The 26,287-nt window shown below is 40.0% G+C and overlaps 1 protein-coding gene across 1 annotated transcript in view; it reads right to left on the bottom strand.

The window, feature by feature from the left end:
• MAP3K3 (mitogen-activated protein kinase kinase kinase 3) overlaps nucleotides 1–26,287 on the bottom strand; it is a 44,566-nt gene that overhangs the window by 17,584 nt on the left and 695 nt on the right. The window contains 9 exon segments of the mRNA XM_067312183.1: nucleotides 538–671; nucleotides 4,621–4,741; nucleotides 6,387–6,412; nucleotides 6,415–6,634; nucleotides 8,194–8,307; nucleotides 9,625–9,724; nucleotides 15,269–15,309; nucleotides 18,919–19,008; nucleotides 19,383–19,504. Coding sequence (XP_067168284.1) covers nucleotides 538–671; nucleotides 4,621–4,741; nucleotides 6,387–6,412; nucleotides 6,415–6,634; nucleotides 8,194–8,307; nucleotides 9,625–9,724; nucleotides 15,269–15,309; nucleotides 18,919–19,008; nucleotides 19,383–19,504 — 968 coding nt within the window.

Raw genomic sequence — 26,287 nt, forward strand, 5'->3', positions numbered from 1 at the left:
ATGTTTTTCCTTTATCTCTCACATAATTTGTTAGAGTTAAGGACATATCACGTTTCAGCCATCGCTCTGCTTCAGATGACAGCAGACTCTGATGTGAACATGATGGTTCAAGTTGGCCAATGTGCTGGGTTTCAATCCCAAGTGACTTCAGGAACAGAAGCTGCTGTCCTCACCTGCAAGTTGGACTTTGGCCTTCCTTCCTACTTTTTAAATGGAGACCGCAATTTCAAATGCAAGAGGGTCATATCAACCTGATAATAGGAAACCTGAGCATATACGCATAATGCATAGCAAAACTGTGGGGCTCATTCAGAGGTGGAGAGACAAGGCACAATACGCACAGCAACTGCCTCTGGCAGTCCGAAAAAGGCTTTGCATTTACACATACACAAACAAGTCTGGAGCACAGTTTAAGTGAACAAGGCAATATTAGCAGCTGCTAATGCAACTCCAGCTACTGAATATTCTGCCCAGAGAGCAGCAGCAAGTTCCTTAATAGCTGCACTTATTTTTCTTCACCCTAGTGCTCATACTCACACACTGTTCATTGGTTTCCGGAATGAATTCGCCTTCGCTATTTATGCTGGTGTAGGAACCCTGCCGAGCAATGCGCTGTTGCCTCTCTGGAACGTACCCAGGGGGTGGTGAACTTCGGCCTGTGTTCTGGGAAGCTGGGTCAGAAAGGAGGACACTTTTGGTATATAGGCCTACCGAAACGAGACTGCACAAGCACGTACATAACGTTAAAGCATTCACCTCTACTGCTTGAACTCAGTGATTACAGCATTCTGGAGCGAACCTTACAGCCTGGACACACACAGAACTGAGAGGTACAACATCAAAAAGCAGAGACGACTGAGAAGATTGCTGGTGAAGCTCCTAACAGAGCAGTCATCTATCTCTACCCTCTTCTGCCCAACACTCCAAGCATAATTTCAGCATCTCAGGAAAGGCAGACTGGAATGGGCCAAGACTCCAGGAATCCTTGGCTTTCTGACAGGGGCATAAACTCTGTTCTGCTGCTAATCTCCACTAAACAAAACACTTGTCAAGGCAACCAACCTTCTATCCTGGTTAGAAGTTTGCCTCAACTAGTATCATCTACCTTGAATGACAGTACTGTCCCTGCTAGTTATCATCAGCTGAGCTAATTATACTGACACTGAGCAATTTAAAAATCCTACAGCAGCACTGTGTTACCTTTGTAAATACACCCAGCAACCTCTGTCTTACTGTGTGAAACTGGAACAGTACAACCAGCTTGGGAAAAAACCACGGAGGTCAGTTCTGCAGTTTTTGAGATGAGACAGCTAGAAGGACAGAGAGCATGTTTAGGAGCAAAAAGATGAGAAAAACATTTTAGTCATCTGTTATGGTACTAAGGAGTTTGTGTTGTGCTACCTACTGAGAAGAGCTTGACCCCTAGCATTTCTTTATTCCTTGCAGATCTTGAAGGTGCTACTTTAGAAACAGGAAGGCACAAAATCCTTTATTTGCAGTGACCTATGCACCCGCAGCTCCCACCAAGTCAAACTGCAAGTGCCAGGAAATGCTGTGGTCCAGCCAACCTACTCAAGGTCACTCATGAAGTCAGAGACAGAGTTTTAAGATCAACTCTCAAGCTGTGCTCTTTATGATGCTGTCTTTAATTAACTGTGTGTACTCAGGTGCTATGAAAGATGGGTAAAGACCAGCAAATACTCTCCCAAGGAAAATATTTTCTACAGAAATTGTTGTAATAAAGAGGGAAGGCAAATGCTGGTAGAAGCTCATCAAAAGCTGGTTTGTGCACCTTTTGGAGAAGTGCAGAAGGAAAACACAGCGGCATGGCTTGGTGTGCGTAGGGTGGTGGACTGCATGCAAAAATCTATTGCTTAGAGTTACTACCTGATTTTCCAAGTAACACTGTGGGGCTCACATGACACTGCAAGCCAACCGGAGGGGAGATAAACAAGAGAGCGTGCTTTGTGGCTGCACTGAGTCACGGGAGCACACTTTCACTCTTTCCGATACAATGCCATGGCTGGCTGAAGGGAGCCCAAGTCCCGCTGGCGTCAGCCCAGCCGCTATTGTGGAAAGGCCACCATCACTGGGCAGGAAAAGGAAGTCGGCACTAAATCAATGTATATCAAAGGAAGTGAGTGGAAAAAACACAAGTGCTGCCAGAATGCTTGGCAACTTTTTTTTTTTTTTTAAATAGAAGTTATTTTACTTCCAAACCTCTGAACTGGTGACAGCAGGCTTGAGGCCTATCCACTTTAGAATACAGGAATTACGCAGGTAGATCTTCTGCATGCAAACAACTTTCGTTGAATGCCGTTTTCAACTTTCATTTCGTCATGTGGTATGAATAGGAAAGTTTCTGTGCCTGAAACTCTAGGAAACTGGAGTACATTCTCTTTCCAAAATCAAAGATGGGAAAAGAGAATGAAGAAGGAATTGATTTAAGACTGATCTATTGCCAAAATACTATCGGACCTCTGACAGAACTGGAACCCTTCTGGATCTCTTAATAAGGTAGCAGTCTGCTACTTTGACATGTTCATAAAATAAATAAAACTCACACTTTCTTGATTGATGAATGACAGGCTTATCAGAAAGTGTCCATAAGCAGGGATAAGAGAATAGAGACTGTGCAACAGCAATACAGAAGGGGCCCCTCATTACTATACAGTTTACCCACGACAGACACTCAGCACAGTCTGTTAGCTTTGGCATCATTATTTGGATATCTTAGAATGCCAATAGAGGAGAAAGATTTTTTTTTAAAAAAATAAATACTTTTGGCATTGAATTTGTCTGTGAAAAAAAGAAATGTAATGTTCAGACAAGCATGGATACCACTGCTTTCTTCACAGTTCCGAGGAATGTTGCTCTAGTTTAAGTTAATATGCAAAAAAAAAAAAAAAAGAGAGAGCGAGCGAGAGAAAGGAAGACCCTTTCTGTACCAGTTTCAGGCATGTACTTCACAAGCTTTCAGCTTTTGTTTGCTACTTCACAAAAGCAAACTGAATAGAAGGGGATCAGCAGACTCTAGACAAGATTCAGACATGCTTGCTAGACAAGCCTAACATAGAGAACTACTAGTCTAGTTCTCAAGCCCTTCCCTGCTGAGCTTCCTCTCCCAGTTAGTTTTGGTCAGGACAGTGTGGACCTGACTCCTGTTTACACCACCCATTATGGACACTATTGGTTCTAGTTTCATCAGATTTGTTATTTGGCGCTAGGATTGATTTGCAAGTGTTGACCTAAAATCCTGTTAGGATTACCCCTCAAGTTTACAGCTGACGAAACCGAGGCACCCCTCTTCTGCAAAGGGAGCTGGTTCAGAGCTTGGAAACGCACCAGCGCTGACAGCTCCCAGCTCCTGGTACTGGCCTCGTGATTTGCAGCACCTATCACCTGAAGCAGTGGGTCTGATAAGCCCTAAAATATCTGTTAAAACAAACAGACGAAACAAAGCCAGCTGCTGCTGCTGTTTCCAGCAGACTTCAGCTTTTTTCACTTTTAGGGAGAAAGTCATCTATACAGAACACCACCTTAGGCTCTAGCCTTCGCAGTGCAGATCCCTGTTATAGCTCGCCTCCTACCTGCTGCTTCACCGTGCACTGAGGTTTTACACAAAGAAGCCAGATTCTAAACCACAGACTTTTTTTGTTGGACCCCAAAATCTTAGAAGGAGTCTCAGATGTTTTAGTTTTTCCCACATAAAAAATTTACAGCTTTGACCTTCTTTCATCCACAGATTTGAAAAGAACGTTATAGTTATACAAGGGGATAACGCAGACAAATTGGCACAACTCAGCCAGATCTACCACAGGTGAAAGCCTTAAAAATAAACATGCATGTGTGTGGCTGCTCTAAACAGTGCATCGTATGTTGTGTAAGCTGTATATACAGTTAGTAAGTCCTTCCTGTAAAATGCTGAATGCCTTAACTTTAGAAGAAGTTATGAGAGTTGATAACATCTGGCAATCACAGGTTTAGATTTGCATTACAGGAGTTTTACATGGACCTTTCCACTAAATGTGAATTCACTAAGCTAACAGAAACACAAAGGAAATGAGGCAGAGGCACATATAACTGACTTTTGTTATTGTTTTTGCGCAGCTGCCCCAATCACCTATCATAGGAACCTTCTGCTCTAGTCCTCTGGTAATTACCATAGCAAAAGGTAAGGGAACTCACTACGTAGCACACTGGTTAGATATGGTGGCGATTCCTGTACTACCAGTGAAACGCTGATTAGAGGAGCTAGTACAGTTTCCAAAGCCCAACATCAAATAAAAAAGCAGAAAAGAAATCTAGATTTCATGAACTGAAATTGCCAATCTAAATAAAAAAGGCTTAATGGACTCACGTAAGCTTTCCAAACATCTAACCTCAATGAAGCTGGCTGTAGGACATCCTCTCTAGCAGCTCCTCAGCTGTTCAACAACTTAGTAAGGAACTTTGAAACATTCTATCATAAACACATTTAGAGCCTTTGAAAATGAACTGCCTTGTCCTAGAATAACCTTTCAATTTCTCAAGGGTTTCACAAACTCTATACCATAAATACTAGTGCCTGAAAGATATGTTTCACAAAACAAAGAGAGCAGAAGTAGCCAAAATACTCACTGACAGACAGATGCCTACTTCTGGGTTCTGGCTGCTGATAGGGTGTGTTCACGTCCCCCACCGACTGGGAAGTTTTAATCCTGACTTGTTTGGGCAGTCCAGAATGGGGTGAGGAACTGGTCTGTTGGGTAAAATGAGAAAAAGAAAATGAGACTGAGGAGCTCAAGCAGTCTGGCCACAGTTTCAAAAATATCATTATATTTAGTAGAAAGAACGTAATGGAGAGACAGCCCCAGAGCCTGAAATCTTATTATTTCACAGAAGAGAAACAAGAAAGGCAGGAACAGAACAAGCTTCCCAATCACTGTGGGAAACAGGAGTCGAACAACTAGAGCACATTCCCCTCCTGCCAGGAACCGAACGCAGGACTGACGAGTCTCAGTGTTTGTCTTCCATTAGCAAGTGTCTGTGAAACCAGCAGGAAAGGGGCCCGTACCACGCTTTGAGACCAGGCCATGGAAGAACCTACAATTGCCGTCAGCCGTCTCAGCTGGCAGAGACAAGGGGTGAATCCTGCGCTCTCGCTGTGGAGATGCCAAAATTAATGCTGCCTGTGTCTCCTTCATTCATCCCTCCCTGAGCTTAGGTGCAAATAATCTCATTAAAGGCTATTTTTCTACGGTGCCTTCATCTCGTTCAGAGCAGAAAGCGGAGCAAAAGGAGACATGTCAAAGGACTCCTGCCTCATTTGTTGAGAAAGATGGAAGGGGTGACTCAAACGTGCTTTTTAGGAAGAGGGAGGATGGCTTTGCAATTCAGGCAGTAGGATGCTGCCCAGGAGGACTCTTGCCCTCCTTGGACCACAGTTACACACAGCTCTGTCACAGAGAAACCGCAAGGCCGTTTCCTTAAACCAGACTCCACCAGGTGCTCGCCCAGGGATATTCAGACTGCAGCTTCAGGCAGCTAACGCCTCTGCGGTGCATTCTCCACGGACAGTACAGGGTACTTGGGCTCTTAACACGGGACTGAATTTCACTGTAAATACGGACCCTGACCATGGATTATCTGAGTATGATTCACACGGCTCTGAAGATACAAAACACTGTGGCCTGCAAAGCTCCCTGAAGCAAATGAGATCCTATGCACGTCACGGTGGGTACTTAATACTAGGGGATACTTTTGATTTTAATCTTGCTGCCCCAACGTACCTAGTTTTACGAGACAATATAATATTCCCTTTCTCTTGTGGGTTGTAAAAATTAACTAATGCTTGTAGAGCACTCATTTTATTGGGATGAACAGAGACAAAAAGACCCTGAGGAAATAAATGCTGTCTGCTGAAAATCATTTGAATAGCATGTGGTAAATAAGGCATGAGGCTGTACAATGAAAAAGGTAAAGTATTGAACAATGCTCATTTAATGAGCAAAATCTTTCTCTTGTGCAGAATAAGGGGGGGCTGGTTTAAAAGAAAAAAAAAAGAAAAAAAGAGAAAAAAAAGAAGTCTTGGGTTGCACAGACTCTATCCTGAATAAACTCATGGGGGCTGAATAAAGGGTGCACAGGTCACACCATTTACATTGGTGGTCTGGCCCTAGTTCTCTAGATGTTCAACTTAACCAGTTCTTCCCATTAGTTTCTAAACAGAAAGAAAGGATTGAAAACAAAAAGTAAGTAAGAGCACAAATGAGCCACACCAAGAGGCACAGGGAAATTAATATAAACGGTATTCACAAACACAGACTCTCAGTACTAGTCACACAGCTACTGCTGTAAAGTTAATTTTTTTAATACACATATTTGTGCCAAAGTCACGGCATTACCTTTCCATCACCAGAAAAAGAAAAGAGCACAACCAAAACAAAATCTGCATCCTGTACTTCAGGAAAAATAATGCTTCCCGCTCCCTCAGTGGGATGAGATCATGCAGCCAAGAAGCCTCCTTCAGACTTGTGGGCTTTTGCTTTATCACATGTAGGTCTCTCCTGTCAGGCAACTCAGAGATGAAGAGGAAGTCGGAGGAGAGGGGGGAAACAGTGGCACTTACTGAAGACTTCGCTGTTTGCTTCTGCTTTGAGCAAGAGAGGAAAAAACAGCTAATAAAAGGGCAACACCACAGTACTGGCTACTGGCTGGTGCAGGGATGAGATTTACTAAGTGTTTATTGTAGGATGGCTTTGATGGCCTGTGTAAAGTTTGGATAGTATCATTTAACATCTGTGTTGTAGCCTGAAAACTCTGAAGTTAATAGAGGGCTGTAAAAGAGGACTGTTTTACAGTGTTATAGCAAAAGTTGAGGCCACCTTTTACAGAGCATTTCCTGGCACCACAGAACATAAGTCTGGCTATATTAGGTCAGACCAAAGTCCTTCTTGCCAAGTATTGTCTTGAGCACAGCCAGTAACGAATGTGTAGGGAAAGGGCATAGGACAAGGAACAGCATGAACCCCTCTCCTGTACCCTTCCAGCTTTTGGCATTCAGTCATTTGGGAAAGTGCTGTTAATGCACCTGAAGGTGTTCATGTTTCGATTAACATGGGTTATCAAATTCAAAATAATGAGAAGTATATCTAAGTTCTCTTGACAGTTCCAAGAATTACAGGTGTGATTCTTCCAAGAGCCTGAGCCCACAGCCTGCAGAATGTGAAAAGGGATGAAACATTCAAGGCTGATAAGCTGCTATCAACATAGCTTTCAAGATCAGGGTAGCTTCTTGTGTCATGCAATTCAAGAGAATTTGGTAATTTGCAAATAAAATATCTAAGCAATCAAGGTCTTTGGCTTTAAAAGCTATATGACCTCAAGGCTGATAAAAGACATTGGTTTAACAGCCTCAGTTGACAAAGTTCTCCAGCTGCAGATCAGCAACAAGAGAAACTTCTGACACTTTCTGCCCTGTTCAATTCCTGGTTCAGTTCACTCCCCAAAACAGGCAGCTTTGGGAGCCTCACTTAAAGGCATAACTATTCCTGTTATGATCTTTTCTGCTGAAAAGTGAAAATGACATTGAAACTCATTGCCACAGCTCCCTGTGCTGTAGGAAAGTGAACCAAGGCAATCAAATTCATCTTAGCTGTGAATATGTCTCATCATTAGGTAAAAGCAACTTAATTTCTACAGAGTAAGGCTGGATTCAAACCAGTAAACTACAGATGGGAAAAAAGTCATTAGGAAGTGTCCTGAGGCTTCCCATCCAGAAAAAGGTATTAATAACACGTCTTCAAGAATGACTTGTGCTTTCTTAAAGACAGGATTATTACAAGCAGTTTTGACACTGTGCTATCAATCAAAACTATAAAAAGCTCTCTGTGAACCAAACTCATTAAGTGCTTTCTGGATACAGTCATTGGGTATTCTAAATAAGTGTCCTTCATAATTACAGCTTAAAAAAAAACCTCTGTTCAATGTTTTAGTCCCTAAACACCTGGTGAAACAAGGGGGAGAAAAAAAAAAAATTCAATACCTATAGCTTAGCCAAAGCAAAGAGGATAAACATATGCATGCGTGTGCATGAAGCACAGCAACCTTACTAATGAATATTACCCTTTTGCAGCAGAATACTGCTACATTTCAGAACTTAAAGGTAAAAGCCTTCACTTTTACTGCAGTGCCATGGAAGTTGTTACCTACATGGTTTCTGTCCTGAGACAGTAGTAATATTCTCAGGCTTTTCACATTAGAGCTTCGGTCCAAGAGATCTATTGCTTTATCCAGGTCATCTTGATTTTTCAAAGGAATAGATAACTGCAAAATACAGAACAGAAAAAATTATAAGCAAAGACAGAAAAATGTATGAGTCTACTTGTATAATAGAAATTTAAACAAACATTAGAAAAAAAAATCAGAATATAAGATAAAGTTTCCAATTGCTCAATTATCCCACAAATTTTCATCACAATACCGTCTTTAATAAGGGGTTTTCCTCCCACACCACCAAAGACTGTTTGACCCTATGCAAATTTCCCTATGGCAGCATCCACAAAAAGATTAATTACTACCTGAATTTTTGGCTTGCAAAGAGCAAGTCAGAGACAGGCTCTTGTCTCCCTGATGAGAACATTGTCTCAGAATATTTATGAATCCAGACCTAACAATCAAGTGAAAAATGGTTTCAGATAAGAGACGAATACAAGGAAGATTAAGACTTTTAAAGAGGGAATCAGAAAAGAATTTGAAGATTGCTAATAAAACCCCATGAAATTATGCTCAGAGGCCCTCTCTTTTACAGCCCACAACTCAAAATGTGAGCAAGTTATTAACACTAAAGAACCACTTTAATTTCATTTTTGTCAGATTTCTACTGGTGAATGGAGTTTTGCATCCCTTTCACGAGGGATGCAGTTCCCAACAGTGGGGGGGCAACACCATGACAAAAGCCAAGGAAAAGCCAGGGTGTCCAGAGCGAGTAAGCCAAGAAAATACTTTAGATTAACAGAGACCAGGCCCGTTCCTTAGTGACATGTGCTACTCCTCATGCCACTTGCTTTACCAATTAGTGCCCACAGCTCCCCTCCGGCACCACATACCAGACAGCTTCCCCTACTCTCTAACTCCTGTTGTTTGGTTGTTTGCCTACCAGCTGGGCAATAAGCAAGAAGTCTTGCAGCCAGCAGGAGGTAGATGTGTTATAAATGGCTAGATGGCTGCCTCTGGTCAGCAATCAGACAAGACAAACAAAGTCCCAACTCTCTGCTACGGGATAACTAAAGCAATGCCTTTGGGACTGCCTGCAGTCCTTGGATTGTACGTGTCTCTGCCTGCAGTAGTTGATTTCAGCAGTCAAAATACTTCAAATGCCTTTTGCGCTTCCCCAAGACAGTCTCCCAAACAACACTGGCAGGATGAAGCAAGAGGCTGACGTTCGTAGTACAGACGGACGCCAGCGTGATGTTTTGTCAGTATCAAAAAGTTTCCCTCTGGAGCAGAGGGATTCAGTTATGGTTCCTATTAGAGGGCAAAACTGAAAGTTAAACTTTAGGGCTTAGAATTTGGGATGGTGAAAGGAGGTGTCATCTAGAGAGGTCGTTATATGTTTTGAGTGTTGATAACAACCCTCTGTACCTCATTGTTCATGTAGTGGAGGTCCAGTGGCTGGCCAAAGGCTGTTTTCACTTTCTGTTGCACATCTTCATAGCGCACGGGACGGACAAATGGGATAATTCTGGAAGGAAAAGGAATCACCGACTGAATTAAGAGATGCACCTGACCATACAATCAAATCAGATGGGAGAACCATCAAAAACCCCACTTGAATGTTTTCCTTTCACTCTCAAGCAGGTAATGATTTTTTCTAATTTGAGTTGATATTAATTATTTTAGCAAGAAATTCTTGACTTTTGGTCCCTTTGCAAACTGTTTGTCAGAATGCAATATTCAGCCTCAGAATTATTCAACTAGAGATTTCAAATAGAATGCTTTTGTCCCTGCATAGATAAATATGTATCCTTCACTGAGTAATCTCTTCTGCATAAGAGGATACAAATCTACTATGCATGCTTCCTTAAAGAATCCCTCCTCTAACACAAGACAAAAATACATTTAGTGAAAGTCAAATTGAAAGCTGCAGAAGGCCCAAATAACAAAAAAGTATTTGGTTTAAATCCTCCAGTATCTAAATTCAAAACTCACTTCCTCAAATTTTCCAAAATGTGTTCAAATTGAAAGGTTTCAACAAACACTGTCACAGCAAGTTAGTCCTGAACTACTGAGGGACGGTATCAGCAGGAGCACACAAAGGTATCTGAAAAACCTGAATTCCCAAAGTTGGGCTGCGACATTCGCTCCACAGTGGCCATTCTCCATGCTCAAATCAGAGATCTTCAAACACCTGAACCACCGGATCACTACACTGTCTTTGTAGCTATCCTTCAAATCAAATGCAATGCAGCATGGACTTTTTGTCACAAGCTGAAGTCAAATCTAACTGTGTGCAATGGTTAGCACTTGTGGTTCTTTCTTTCTCTTTCTTTTTTAAATTTTGTTTTGTTGTTTTAAACCACAGAGGCCTAATGGATCAAAACCTACAGATTGCTTCAGCTGTGATGTCAGTGCACAGCTGCCTGAATACATTGCAGTAATACAGAATACTCTTATGAGATAGATCAGTCTCAACCTCCCATGCTTCCTCTCTACCTCAGTAGAAGAGAGACATTTCAAATGAAATTCACAGGTATTTTCCTTGGGTGTTCACAGGTAACGTACCTCTGGGCACCTTCACAAACTATCTGACACAAAAAAAGCTTGCGCAAATGTAAATTATTCTGATTGCTTTCTCTGAGCCCAGACCTTCTGACATACTAGTTATAACATTCAGCTCTTTCCTTGCCAGTTGAATGACAGGTAGTTTGAAACTAATGTACACACATGGCTGCAAAAAATCCAGATGGCAACTGGCAGAGCCATCCTAGGGGAACCCTGCAAAATCCTGCGGCACAGTCATGCTTTTCAGAAAATGACAGTATAGTTTTCTCTGTTCAGTATTTACGATTGTTTTGCCTGTCTAGGAATAAAAACTATATGGCGTTAGGCAAAGAAGCAACGTGAAGTTCCAGCAAAGCTTCTACGACTGTTTATTTTGCTGGAATGTTCTTCTGTAGGAACTTGCCAAGTACTCAGAAAGTCACTACCTTGACAGCAATGAAAAAAGACTATTTTCCCTCTCTTCAGAGCACGAATCAGCGAGTGAAAAATGCTGGGTCAAGAACCGGAGGATTCATATGTAAACTATGGCTTACAACCCACTAGACCATATTTTAGCAAACCAAGGATGTCTAACGCTCAGAAATCCACTCTGACTCTTTCTGCTGCGCAAGGCCCAGATGGATGTTTGTTCCTGCCTTGGGGCTCATTTCCCCTAGACTTCTCACGATCTGCTTCTCCACAGGCCAAAAGACCACACCAATTCTCGACCGCTGGCAGGTTAAACAGCTTTGGGACACAGTTGACAGTGACTGACCATTTGGAAAGCCGGTGGACCGCTCTCTTAGCCAGCTGCTTATCACACTGCTGCAACTTGGAACAACCTGCTTCAGTGCAGCTCCTCGTGACTCGAGTATTGCCATAAAAGCGGCAATTATTTAGCACCACTTGGCAATTCTGCCATCAGGTTGAAATAGGAAGACCTGAACAGACCACAGAAACTCCAGACTCGTCTTGTTCACAGGGACAACTCTTTCAGTTCAATGAAATCCCGAACCACCTCTGGGGAAGCTCACAGAGTTTCTGCTGAACCTGCTTTTTGGACAGAAGGCTCAGTTTCCAAAACGTCAATCCAGCATGCTTTGCCAGCACTCAGTATCCTTTCACTATATGCAGCTTTTGTTTTAAATACCTCTAAAGTTAGTCGGCTTCCTCAGTCCCTTCTCAGGAAGGGTTCATCTTGCTACCAATCCTACAACATTTGGCTATTTAGAAATAATTGTCCTTAAAAAAACGGCCCACAATAACATTTTCTACATATTACTAAAAAACTCATCCATGAAATTATAGTACTCTGGCACTGTACAAATGTAATTTGGCTCTCAGTTGAACTGAAGTCCCTTATAAAGGCTTCCATTCTATGCTCAATGCATTAAAAAGCAGAGCTGTTCTCAGGTGCCACAAATTCTATTAGTTTAAAAACTGTGCACTCTTCGAACACAAAATCATGGACTTCAGGGTTTAAGGAGCCCATTCCTGCCTGACCACCTTAAATATTTGTGGTTAGATCTGGCAGCTCCTCTGAAACCAAACACACACACTTACATTCTCAGTGCAAGCTTGCTGTCTGTAACTGCATACCACTTTGGGAATGGGGAATTCAGGCAAGCGTAACTGCATAATTAGACCAACACACAATCAACCTTTTCATTTTAATGTTGCTTCGGAAAAACATTTCTTCTCCCCTGAGCTCTGTGCCATCTTAAATGCACTCACTCAGGCAGAGGACAGGTAAGATGACAGTATGATGGTGACAAGATTTCACTTCCGAGTTACCTTGTCATAATGCTGTATCACAAGAAATTGTGACATGTCACAGTGGCTCTGTCGTAGTCCACACAGCACCTTTGACACTGTCAGCCAATTCTCCGCACTTTACTAAGAGCGCAGTACATGACAGCTGTGATTACTTTTGAATTTTCTCTCCATGCACCAACAAGGTCCATTCTTCTTAGTGACCGAATTCACCATGCAAGACTTTGATGAGTGAAACAGTTCAATTTTTGAGGATGATCTCCAGTGCTGCTCTAGCAACAAAAAAATGCCTCCCCCTTTCTGTTATAACAAAAATCCCGAAATTTGATGGAGGAGGATACTGGGGAGCTTAAGCAGCCCAGTCAGCAACCTTTGCTAATAATATGCTGTCAGGATATCTGCATACCACTTGTACTGTGGTAGTATCAACCATAAAAATGCCTTTTTTTTTTTGCAAGATATCACGAAACCACAAGTTCTTGTTAAATCTGTTGTCTGGAAAGGGAGAAGCCAAAGGATTCTTACAGGATGTCCATGAGGAGTAACATATAAGTTCATGATTACAATCCAATTAATTTCTTCAGAGAAAGGAAACTGGAACATAATGTCAAGCTCCCTTTTTCCCCCCTCAAAGAGGGCTCAAGAAGAGCCTTGAAGAAGCTTCAAACAAGCTTGCAGGTTTCCCTTATGTTCTCACAGCCACTGAAGAGCTATAACAGTATCAAGATTTCCTCTCAATTAGAAGGGAAATAAGGGCCTTTTTGAGACACGCTTCGAAACTTCCCAGCAACCATTAAGTCCTCAAGGAATTCCCGCTGATACAACATTTGCATTCTATGGTTGCTCCTATATTAATAGCGAGCTGTAACTAACACTGGCACCGCGCTCCAAGCTTCATTCCATCAGGGAGCATGCGCATTAAAATATATCCTCAAATTGAGGCCTGCGCATCAGTAACAGAGAAACTCTGAACTGACTAAGAACAGAGCAAAGTTTTAGGCAGTTATTAACAATGGCCTTTATTGCTTTATTCTTTAATTTCCTAAAACTGCTACTGAGCACACAAGTTTCACCTTGATCTATTAAATCAGATCTATTCCTTTTCTGGTGATAAACATGATCTTTTCAAGAACTGATAAATGCACGACAAGTTTTTACAAGACCTTTATGAAGGACAGATTGGCACTTTTTTGAAGGGCCTAATCAACCAGTCCAAGTTGTGGGGTTCTCAAGAATGGAGGCACATTTTATAACCTGCTGCAACAGCCAAGGGGGAGCCAATAGTGTCAAATAGCACATCAGTAATTTCCTCTGAAAAACAATAAATAAGTAACCTTTTAGCAAGGAGCATGAACAGTACAAAAAAAGGCTTGAGATTGAAGATACACCTACTAATCACACCTGAACTGCTGAGACAAGAAAAATAAAGGAGTTCCAAGATGTACTAGCATCTTAAAAATGTAGGTAAGGTGGCCCTAAACTTCAGGCATGATCTTCTGTGTACATGGAATCACAGAACTTATAAAACGCTTAGATTTTACTTGTGTGCGAGGTACTTTATTTCAGCAAAAAGATCCTCATGTCCCTGCAAGGGGGACTGAATGAAAGACCTAACTAAATTTTATTCATTGGAAACAATACTGTAAACACAGAAATGCTAATTCAGTTCTGTTTTTTTGTAGAAGAAGTGTCTCAAAACCAAGTATTAGAGGAAATAACATGGAAACTTTTAGGCCAATGAAAAAATCTTCCTGTGCCGTATCTGTTGCTCAGTCACAGCAGGACAGCAATAGTGATAGATCATCAGGAAGTGAGAAACTAGAAAAGAATGAAGCTAGTTTGATCAGTTTCATTTGTTTTTAATTAAATGAAACAAAAAAGGAATGTATCTAAAATAAAGAGACTATCAGGCTGAATTTATTTTAGGCTGGACAGCCTTTTTAATATTAATACAATTGCCATACTAATAGATGCTATGGAAAAACATCAAAGAAAAATGTTGTATGATACACATCAATTTTTAAAAATTAAGTTGTGTATAACTAGTTTACTGTTGCCTTGAATGGCAACTTTTCTCACTGCTATGTGTTTTTCATTCAGCAACAAGGAAAAGAAAAAGCTTGTTTCTGAATTCAGAGAAAAGTGTTAAAAAAATCCCCAAACCAAAAGCTTAGAAGATATGGCAGGGATACAGCATTGCTCTTCCAGAACATAGAGCCTGCATATTACTCTGTACTGCTAAAGGCTTGCAAAACTTCACAGACAATCAATCGGCAAACCTTGAGATATTTAGCACGTTTCATTTTTCTTCTTCCCTGACCTAGTACTGCATGTGTCCCAAAAAATACAAGAGCACACCTACCCAAGGAAACAAACAAACAAACAAACAAACAAAAAATAATAATAATAAAAAAATATATATATATATAAAAGGTTCCCAGTTCAGAATTTCAACAACCATTGCAGCTTCAGAGTCCTGAAAGGAAAATTGTGAGAAGAGGAAAGGAAAGTTATTGAGGGCATTGAGGAAGAAAGGAGATAGCTTAAGAAATTCCCAGAAGGAAAAAATCTCCATTCCACCCCGGGTAAAGCATATTCTATTGTATAGAGAAAAAAGTTTTAAAAACTCACATAAGTGTGACTGTTACAGAGCAGAAATCATTTACCGTATCAGTGAGGCTCACAAAAATTTAACCTTACTCAATTACTCTACTATGCAAAGTTTCAGACAAAGTAGCAAAGACAGACTTACCGTCTTTCCCCATTGTGTTCAAACTTTATCCTTACATCGTTCTGCACAAGAGAGAACAAAAGGTTACTTCACTATGAAAGTCTTCGACATAATGTAGCAAAGCATATGAACGCACCATATAAAGATTTTAAAGCCCGCACGCAAATTAGGAGAATTTGTGATTGTGGTAGGCATCAACTCCATTTAATTATTATTCTTCTATGACTACAGAGCCTATCTCAACCACTTGTCTTGCTATTAATAAGTTTTCTTTCATCTGACTTGAAAATAAAGGAGCATCATGGAATGTCTCCATTATATGGAACCCAACTATCAGCTTATTCTGCTAGCAAATGTCGTCAGAGAAGCAACATTTCACTTGTTCCTTCTTTCTATCTTATCCTAAGTAGAAGAAATCTGCAAGTAGCATGCTTTTCCCAGTCACAGACAACGAAGATGGGGAATTTATAGGCAGTAAGTTGCATGTACTGCAAGATTAATTCTATTCACACAAAGTTTCACACAAAATCCATATCTGGATGGATATACAGCTGAACTATGGTGTGTTTGGGGTTGTTTTGCTTTGCCAAAACTGTACAAAACAGGCAGAAATATATCTGACCCAACTAATCTGACTATTTCATATTATCTGTGACAAAGAGCAGCTATTCTTTTTTTTCTTTTCTTGCAATGTATAACAGATAAACAGATAATTCTTTTTCTATCTCTCACACTTAAAGTCCTCAGGAGACTAAGCAGAGCACAATAAATCTGATAACTTTCTACATGGAAGATGAAGCAGTCCGCGTGGACAATAAGTGGATGACATGTGAACACAGCTCCACGAGGAGTAAAAGGAACAATGGAGAAAGTGCTGGAGGAGAAAGAAGGAAAGGGGTGAAAACAACATTGTAACTTTTATTAATTGCTATTGAAATAGAGGACATGGAAATATATTTTAACTATACGAAAAGTTTAATCCATCTTTAATACTGCATAGCAAAAGTCTGAAATCAAGTCTAACAGCAAATTAATCTGACCTGAAGCTAATTTTCTTTGTGCATTCTCAAAGCAAGCATGATTTTTTTCTTGGCAGAAAAGAGAAACAGATGAAGTACCTGCTTTTGCAAAAACTCAGCCTTTACTATGAAATTACCAACAAATTAACTGTGTCATCCTTTAAAGTACGAAAGGGTCACCGTCCGTATTGACAGATGGTTAAAAGCACTAACCATATAACCTGTGCATTATGCTGTAAACTCAGAAGATGCTACGTATCATGGAAGAGTCAACGCGTTGAACTTTCAACTCTGGAGATCAAAGTTCAAATCCCAATTTAGGTCACAAAGATAAAAATAAAAGGGAAAAATCTGCTCTGATAAGGTTCCATAATTTCTGCTGCACAATTTATGTGATTGGAATAGATTAAGCCATCTGTGAAAGCCTTAGACAATAGGCAATCATACATCTAGGAACTTCAAAAAAATGTGGCCAGGAAACGCTCTTTAGCTAGAGGAAATATCTGGCAGGCCTAGTGGTCAAGAATGCAGTTCAAAGGGACCATGCAATCACTGCGCGTACACAGTAATCCTGCAGCAGTACTGTAAGCACATAATTGATCATGACAAATGAGCTTCCCAATCAGAGCAACAATAATCTGCAGGTGGGCAATTTACACATCAACTTTACCAAAGATGTTTTCTCAGATGTGAGAAGAGAAAGAATTTACTACAGAAGGACATCAAAATGAAGCGAATTTGAGAGAGCTCTCATTTTAAATGAACAGTAAATGAAAGAAAGCAACAAACAGCACAGGGATAACAAGCTACAAAAGATGCCCTCCAGCCAACTACTGATGAAATAATTGTGTCTTAGGCATAACGGATGGAGAAACGATCTCTTTATACTAGGATTGTCTGGAAGGAAGGCTCTAGACCTTCATTTTTTGCCATGCTATTCTAAGTCCAGTCTAAGGGAAATAAATAGGACTGTTTGGATGAAATTAAGCAAAAGTAATTTTTAGATTAAATTCCTGACTTCAAGATATATATTAGGTCATTAAACAGCTAAGTGACAAAAACTGCCTTAGTTAAAATTAGACACCTCAAAGATTTTCAGGGCTACAATGAAAACCCTTCTTCTACTTGCTGGTACCTAAACAAACTAAGTATCTTTCAACTTCATTGTACCCTTTTAAACCTCTAATTCGTAACAAAAGGAAGGAATAAAAAAATCATGGGCAGTAACACAATTTAGCATCTATCTCTGGATGATTTTTTCAAAAGGATCGAACACTGGCCATTTGTGTCTATTTCTCAAAAAGATCTAAGGAAAAGTATTCAAAGTGATCTTGATGTTTATGTTCCAGAGAGAACCTAGAGGAATTAAATGTCTAGCTCTTAATTTTCTCTGAAAGTGCAGTGAATCTATTGCCTTTATAAACCGATTCTTAGAGCAACTCACATAAGCTGTCCTAAGGGATGAGTAAGAAAACAAATCCAAGTTTGGTGCTTTAGTGTTCCACTTCTGCAATGGGTTATCATAAAGACCGATTACAGATTTTGATTTAAGACATATCTGCATTTATGTCTCAAAGTGATTTGGAAAGGATTTTATACTACTCCATTGATGGATTTGTCCAACACGCTCAAGGAAATCCCAAATCCCAGTCGAACAAGTAGATTATGAGCAGACAAAGCATAAGGAAGAGACAGTCAAGAACTTTATAGCTTGCCTCCAAAAAGCTTAAGCCTTTAATAAGGAGATAACTGGAAAGAGGCAACTTCTCCTTTTAACTTTAGCCTAATTGCAATTAACTTGATTTAATTCTTCAAGACAATAACGGACAAATGCTTCTTGACTGAAATTTTTCCTTTTGCATTGAAGTATTTCATTCAAGTAATATGCTGCACACTGACAGGGCTGTATTATTCTGTCCTTCCTTTCTACCAGAAAGTCAATGCAATCGTTTTCTCTATGAAGAAAGTCTCCAGTAATGTAAAAATAACCTAGAGAAATTTTTAAGTACTATGCCTGCTACTTATTACCTTGGGAAAAGTATTTCCTTTGCAAAATGGACCTCACATCCCCTTACCCAAAGAAGGATTAGTTTCATCCCTTCTTTCATGTGACATATGACTGGGTAATTCAAGAAAATTTTCCCCTTTAAGGATGCTACCTCTATTCAGAAACCTGTAAAGAGGTATTTCCTTTTTCACTGTCTGAGGCAAGTTTATTATAGTTTCACTAAAGTCCGTCCTTTCAGATAATCCCTTTTGCTGTTTTTGAGATGACTTCAGTTTGACTCCCTTTTATCAGAACCTTTATTTTATATTCGTGCGCAGCCTGTGAAGATGAGGCCAGCCTTAGTTCAATATCCAACGGATCGTTGTATGCAGCTTTAAACTGCAGAGGCCTTCTTTTGCATCAAAAATGCTGCTTTTTCAGCAGCATTACTAATTCTCAGTTCTCTGCTTCACCCTTTTTTTTTTTAATTATTTCCACCACAATGAAAAGTGCGTTCTATTGCTACATGACAGAGTCAGTAAAGAAAAGCTTTCCTGGCCTCCCACACCTGCTTAAAGTACTTTTTAAAGGTCACCGCACACAGTTTTAAAAGCACACTCCTGATTTATAATTGCTAATATTGAATTGGAAACCAGTTTTCTTACCGGAATTTTTTTTTCATCTACTGCAGAGGCACACTGGTTTGTTATTGCAGGGCTGGTCAAGAGGGGTGGACTGCTGGCATTGTGCTTTTTCTTTAAAAATAATAATAATAAACAGTCATTACTTGAAAAAGAGGCAGTATGGACTGCAAAACAAGAAAACCACGTGGTAAACTTCTTAGCTAGTCTACGCAGATCACACCCCATCAAAAACTCATGTGGAAGAAAGGCAGAATACTAAGCTGTTCCAAATTATGAAACCTCTATCGTCTTTAGTCCAAAAAGACAAGTAAATGACAAAGATACCAACTAGTAACGTGACCCGAGCAAGAATAGGGGGCTAATCCCTCTGTGATACCAGCTGCCAAAAGCACAGGACAGAACACAGGCAGCAGACCCACTGTCAACCTGTTCTGGCCCTTCTGCCTCCAGGTAACGATTTCAAGTCTCATTAAGTAGCCTATTACCTGTTTGTTGGAGTGAGCGGTGTCTTTATTCTTCATGGTATCAAATCCAGTCAGTCTGTGACGTCGGCCCATCTGGAGTGCTACCAGGTCCTTCATGATGGAGTTCAAGGCCTCTTGTTCGTCTGCGATCAACAAGAATTTTAGCAGTAAGTTGCCTGCGTGAATATCAACCATAACATTCCTGCGCTTGCTTTCCACTGGCTCATAGAAAGATAATCTTTTCTAGAGAACTTCACAAATAAACTGTAATTTCATTTAGTCGTAAAAAACACCCAACAAACTCAACCTAATTTCACAAAGTAGTAAACAGAAGGATAAAGTTTAAGTCATTTGTCCAAAGTTGCAAAAGGATCTGGCCATAGTAAAGGTTCAGAACAAATGTCTCCAACCCTTGGTTCTGTTAAAACAGCTTGACAACAAACAGCATGACTTGGACAGATTTACTAGATCATCATTAGGTCATTTAGGAAGGGCAAACTGATGTCCTTCTGCCAAGAAAAACCCAGTAAGCATCTGTTCCTTCCAGTTTTATATTCTGTTACCTTAGAAGTTTTGCTCACTGGTGGAACAAATCATGGCCGATAGAAAGAAAAAGGAAAAAAAATTTGGACAAAGAATCATCTTAGAATACATCTCTGTGTTCAAAACCATTTGCACTGATTTCCGCAAGACTCTTCTCTTTATTCCCCCCAAACCAGCTCTTGGAACAAAGTCCAAAACACCTTATGAGACTTAAAGTTCTAGTGAACAGATTCAAGTTGCGCAGCAGCAAGAACACTGTCTGATGGCAGAGTATAATGCAACAGGTTCAATTCAAGGCCTCTTACAAATGCAGGGAAAAAAAAAAGGCACATAGAAGTATTTTTCTCATACTGACTGAAAATTACTTTCTGAAGCTAAGATTCCTGACATGACCAGTTTAAAGAGTTCCTCCATTGCTTGTTAGTTTTGAGGACAGAGGTGATATTTAGCAGCGCTTTGCATGAAGCCTAGAGCTAAAAAAATAGCAGAAATGCAGAGTAACTGGTCTGTGATGAATACTAACATAATGAAGGACGGTGCTCAAGAGTGACTGAAAATAATCCTTTGCTTTTGGAAGCATAACAATCCTAAATTACTTAATACTGTAAAAGGGAAAAGTTGGCACGTGAAGTTTGGTTCAAAATAGGACTGTGCTAGCTGCTTTGTTCCTAGGCTCTACGCCATCAATGTAACAAAGCAGCACCAGATAATATGGCTTAGATGATCTGTTATTGGCACACTCGTGCCTACCGTATTGCTAGGCTTCTCTTTCACATCAAGACTCAGTTTTTTTCGGGGATAAAGCATTGTTTCCTTAGCAACTGTGCTGTGCCCAGTTATAAATCCTTCCTGATATCAGGGGCATAACGCAGGCATGAAACGTGAACCAGAGCTCAGATCAGCTCTGAAGAAGCCCAAACGAAGAATCTGTTATCTCTACAAGAGTCTGGCTGGACTTTACTAGCAGTTTGGGATGCAAAGCTTTTTTTTGGACGATGGAAACATTTGAAAGTGATGAAAACCAGCAAATGCATAGATAACGTTATCACATCCCTACCGGAATGACAGTTATCTAGGTGTGCAGTGCTTGATACATCTGATTCCTCCTTCCTCCAGAAAGTCCTTAAACATATCAGTTGGACATGCTTGAATTGAAATAAATGAGCATTTTTGAGGCTAATCTGTAAATAATCGAAAATTTGATTTAAAAAATCCACAACAGCTACATATTTTTCTTGATTCAGGACACTGATTTGGATGGTTAGTGGTTTACATTTGTAAGCATTGATCTGGGAACGGTTTCTGTACATGAAATGATGGACTGTTTTGCATCTGTATTTCTCTCTAAAGGGGACACACTGGGACTACGTATTTCTTCAATTTCATGTTAGGCATTTGTTCACAGGCATCTCTGAATAAAGATAGCTTACATTTTACAAAGCAGATGGGGGTCATAATTTACCAATGACTGAATAATAAAATTAGAATTTTGCAGTGCCCAAGAATGATGCATGTGGGACACATACAGCATTCGCTCCCCACATGCCTTAGAAGCTAACCAACTTTTGAAGCAGAAGAGAGAAAGTGTACCCATTTGTAAGGGGATAACAACTAAAAAAGTTCTAATCAGAAATCACACTAATGTTAGATTTGGTACAACCATCAGTTTGTGCCCAGAAAGTCTGTTCAGCTTTCTGAGAGTACTAAGCACTAGAGCAGAGTTAGTTCAGTTACAGTCTTCAGTATGTGAAATTACAGCGATGTTGCCTCACCCAGCTTGTATTTTATTAATTTCTCTTTAGAGGCAGCTTTATTCACCTCAGCAGGCAAGAACAATAACCCCCCCCCCAAACTATGACCATATTCCCATTAACTTTTGTTTTCAATGATTTTGATCATGTCAAGGCTTCATTAAAAGCAGTGCAGAAATTACACTGAACTTGAAGGCAATTTTGGAGAGTTAGCATCCCATTCCGAAATCCTGCATTCATAATATTTGCTTTTTCTGCACCACCAAGAACAAGATTATTGGGATGTTAACCAAGTGTTGTATTAGTTCTCAAGGCATAAACTGATCAAATTTTATAAATTCAGTGATTTGCCCGATGATTTGTGGGCACTAGTGAGCACTACCAGAAAAACAGAAATAACAGTTCTAGGCCAGACTACAGACGAGAATGGAAAGAACTCTCCCTATGCATTTGCAGGAGGTGTTAATTTAGAGTAAAATCCTTAAAAAAGGGAAAGCAGAGCAGAGAAAATAAAGTCATTCAAAAAAACAAAATCAAAACAAAACCCACCAAACCCTGACTGTCCAAGAAAAGCCAGAGGAGACAATAACTACATTGTAGCAGTGGAGAAGGGAGAGTATTCCTTGAAATTCCAATTGCATGCAAAAACACCTAGGGATATAAGTAACACTACCAAAGCAAGAGGTTGCTTTTCGAAAACCACATCAGCCAAAGGAAATAATTGCTAGGATGTATCTCAGCACTAAGTAACCCCTTGTGGGAGGAAAACATGAAAAAACAGTTGTGAATGAAGTCAAAGTTCCAGGTAGCTGACAGAAAAACTTTTTGTTGTTGTTTCCAGCTTTACATTTGAATGTTTAAACTTTCACCTTATGGAAATGTCTCCAATTTATTCTTATTCTTTAATCCTGTTTGATATTAAGCCTAGTCTTTCAGTCATCTGGCAAACAAAGACCATAGTTTTACACAGCAAAATATTACAAATTATGGACCGGCATAACCCTGGAGTGCCTACCACCCAAACACGCTGCGAAGAGCTGGGATGCGAGTTTTCCACTACAGTGCATTTTGGGTTTGGCCAGATACCAGGAGGATGAAGAAGAGCTTGTCTTGGCAGACAGTCAGGGTTCCTTTGGGCAAGAAGCAGAACAGCTATGGAAGCAGTTTATAACTGAGCACTCATGACAAGAAATCTAATCAATCAAAGAATAAGTCTATGAGTAAGAAACTGCATCTAAAGGGTATGGCATGCCGTTCAAAACCAAAAATCAGAAGTTATTATGTATTCACAAGCTACAGGCAGTTGATCCCAAAGCCTAAGTTGCATATACAAATCAGATGAGCTTCAGAGTCTCATTTGTATGAGCAGCTGGGCAAAGTGAACAGTCTAACCAATTATGTATCTCGTGGTATACGTTATAGCTCAGTTACATGGCAAATTTATTATTAGCCGAGGCAACTTGTGACTTTACAATACACTGAGACATTAAACTCTCCGGGGCAGCATCTGGCCAGCATCTAAGCCCTAGCTAGCGTACTTGAAGGTCTATATCTCATTTACTGTATACTCAGTTTCCTGTGTAGACAAATGTTAATGCTGAAATCTTACTTACATCCATGCAAATAGGAACACTTAATGCACTATAACAGGTTGACGGAACATTGGACAGATGCTCTGAAGGCACTTTCTGTTCCCCAGCTACCACTGTCCAAGTCACTTCTAAACTTTTCCTTAAAAAAATGTAATGTATTGTTCTCTCGCATATTGTTTTATATGGCCTCTAAGGGTACCAGTAACAAGAGATTAGGTGTCTAATTTGTTTACCATATGAATTCAGTGGCAGCTGAATACAATAATTTTTTTCTATTGCAGAAAGACCACTTTAATGACCAGTTAATGAAACTCCCTCATCCCAGATAGGAAGAAGTCTTAAAAAAGAAAGTGTCACCCTAGTTTTACAGGGAGCTCATTAGATAACAACCAAGCACCCGGTTCGTGGCAGAATCATAGCAGAGCAGCAGAAGGACTCAGACTGGTAACCAGTGTAAGCAAAGAGCTGCAAACAAGCAGTGTTGGTATCACTGCATACAAATGCTGAATAATATATGCCATATATTGTGACCGTGGTTACCATGGTACGTTCATAATGCAGTAACTTAAAAGACCATGTTTAAGCCCGACTCTGGCTTCCTGCTTAGTGGTCATTTTAAAGAGAACTGGAGACTTAGCTGAAGCGAGGAAATGTACATTTTACATTTGTTCATTGTCATACTTTTAAACATTCATTATTAGAGGCCCATTAAAAAATCTGACACATTTAAGCTCCAGACTGCAACTTTCAAAGGGACCACAGCACTTTGCAAGCTCAGGTTTAACACTGTACTGCAGTTAGATCAGCAAGTATTGATAACATCTTTGAAATCCTGCAGGTGAACTTCAATCTCTTATGCAAATATACTTTTTTAATAGTTTCAAACTAAGCTACTGGCTCCCTACTGCTAAAACAAACTATTCTGTAATACATCCTTATGTTGGTGAGGTAGGAATTGAAGGAGCATTTCTCTTATTCAACATAAAATGAAAGTCAAATATTGATCTGAGTTTGTGTATGGAAAAAAATGTTTGCATTTAGGTTTGCATTGTAATGGATTTAACCTTAAGAAGTATGAATGTTTCTTTATTTCCATCAAAATACAGGATTTCTATAGATTGACTTTAAAACAGTACGTGCAGCAGCATCACATTAATCGCACAATGCAAAAGTTATTACAAATGAAAAATAAGCAATTTTTGAAGTGCACTGAGAGACCCTGTTTTGCTAGGTCTCCAGTAGGTCTGGGAAACACAGTTCTGCTTTGTGCGGGAAAGATGTTGTCCAGGAAATGCTTTTCATGTTTTAAAAACTACACTCAAGGATTTTTATAACATCGATAAAGGGGAACCGCTACTCACAGAGAAAGCTATTCCTCTGCATAAAGCATTTATTTCAACAAATGCATGGTTTATTACCCAGGTCTGAGCAAGTCAGTGTATTTGCTATGGCAGAAATAGAAATAGTTTTGAAAAAAATCATGAAGTTCAAACAAACAGAGTAAAAGCATCTGCACATTGGTAAAAACAGGAAGTCTGTAAACCCCTATAAACCAGTATGCTATTTCATATAGCATGATAATAGAAGATATGATGCCACTAATGTTTGTTTAAAAAGGCAAAGACGAACAAAAAAAATGTTTGTTTGTTGTCTGCCGGCACAATAGCAAGTTGATTGTTTGTACAAATAATTAGCAGATCCAGGGCCAATAAGCACATTTCACAAGGTAGGAAAAGAAACGGGGCACATATTAAAGCTCTGAAAAAAAGTTTTGAAGAAGTTTCATTTTCCATCCTTCACAACGTGCCACCAAATGAAACACCGGGTATTTTGTAACAGAGTCTTAGCAATAACAAAACGCCTTTATGCCCCTACGTTTTAGGGAACTGGAAATCTTTTTTTTTTTTTTTTTTTAAATAGATTAAAAAGAAAAATCAGAGCCTCTCTACAAACCTGGTACATGTAGTACATATTTGGGGTACCTCTCCTCACCCAGAAACTCCAAAAAAAAAAGGTCAGGGTTTAAACTGGGACTAACCTGTAGGCTTAGTGCTCCTCCCCTCCCCCACAACGCACCAGGGGCTGTCAATGCAGCAAAACCTAAGAGCTGTGTTATGGGCAAGTGTGTGAGCCAAGGGAAGGAAATGACACAGGCAGGAAAAAAGAGCAGATCGAGGGAAAGACTCAGCTGCAGCTGGGCCTGTAATGAGCATTTCATTCTAGGCCTACCACAAACCTTCAGCCCAAACACAGCTTTCCCCTCTCTTTCCCAGATCTGTATGTATTTCTCTGTAATAGAAACAAATAGTATTTTAAACGCCGCTGAGGAGCTCTGCGTAGAAGCCATCTGTAAAGCACAGGGAGCCGCTGTCAGGGAGGTTCAGCTGCATCAACAGACTTGTGACAAACTGCAATACTAATATCTTATTGTTATCCGTTCCCCCTATCTTTCTGATCAGTTTATGAAGAACAAGATGCAGGGGAAGTATAATATGATATAGCCTTGTTCACCGCAATTCCGTATGAGATTTGATCACGATTGCATAATGAATTTAGATAAGATCATTCCTGTCAGTAGCAACCTGTTTGCGACGGTGCAACCGTCTATGAAAAGTCTATGAACTTTTCATTCTGCACTCACGTCTTTAGAAATAGATGTGTGATTGCCACTGCAAAGTGGAAACCCGAACCCTTCCTTCTCAACTATAGTAAGCTTAAGGACCATCAGGTTGCTTCCTTTAGGGGAGATAACAGACTGAACAATACTGTGCTTCTTTTTGTAAGCGAAGCCTACTCCTAAATCTAGACACATTTGCTGTATTTACAAAATCAAAGCAAGTTACGTACTTGTTTTAATAGGAGTTGCTGTAGCTGGGATGGTTAAAGACACAAAGGAAATAAAGTTGCTTCATTCTTGCTTTCAGCAACATTCACAATACTTTAAGAATTTACAATATAAACATAAAAATTATGCATGGAGACTAAATAACAAAGCAGAGTCTCAAGAAACTAAACTAAGGGAGAGGGGCGCCTAAAGAAG

Source organism: Apteryx mantelli, chromosome 28 (genome assembly GCF_036417845.1).
Source record: "Apteryx mantelli isolate bAptMan1 chromosome 28, bAptMan1.hap1, whole genome shotgun sequence".
Taxonomy (NCBI): Eukaryota; Metazoa; Chordata; class Aves; order Apterygiformes; family Apterygidae; genus Apteryx; species Apteryx mantelli.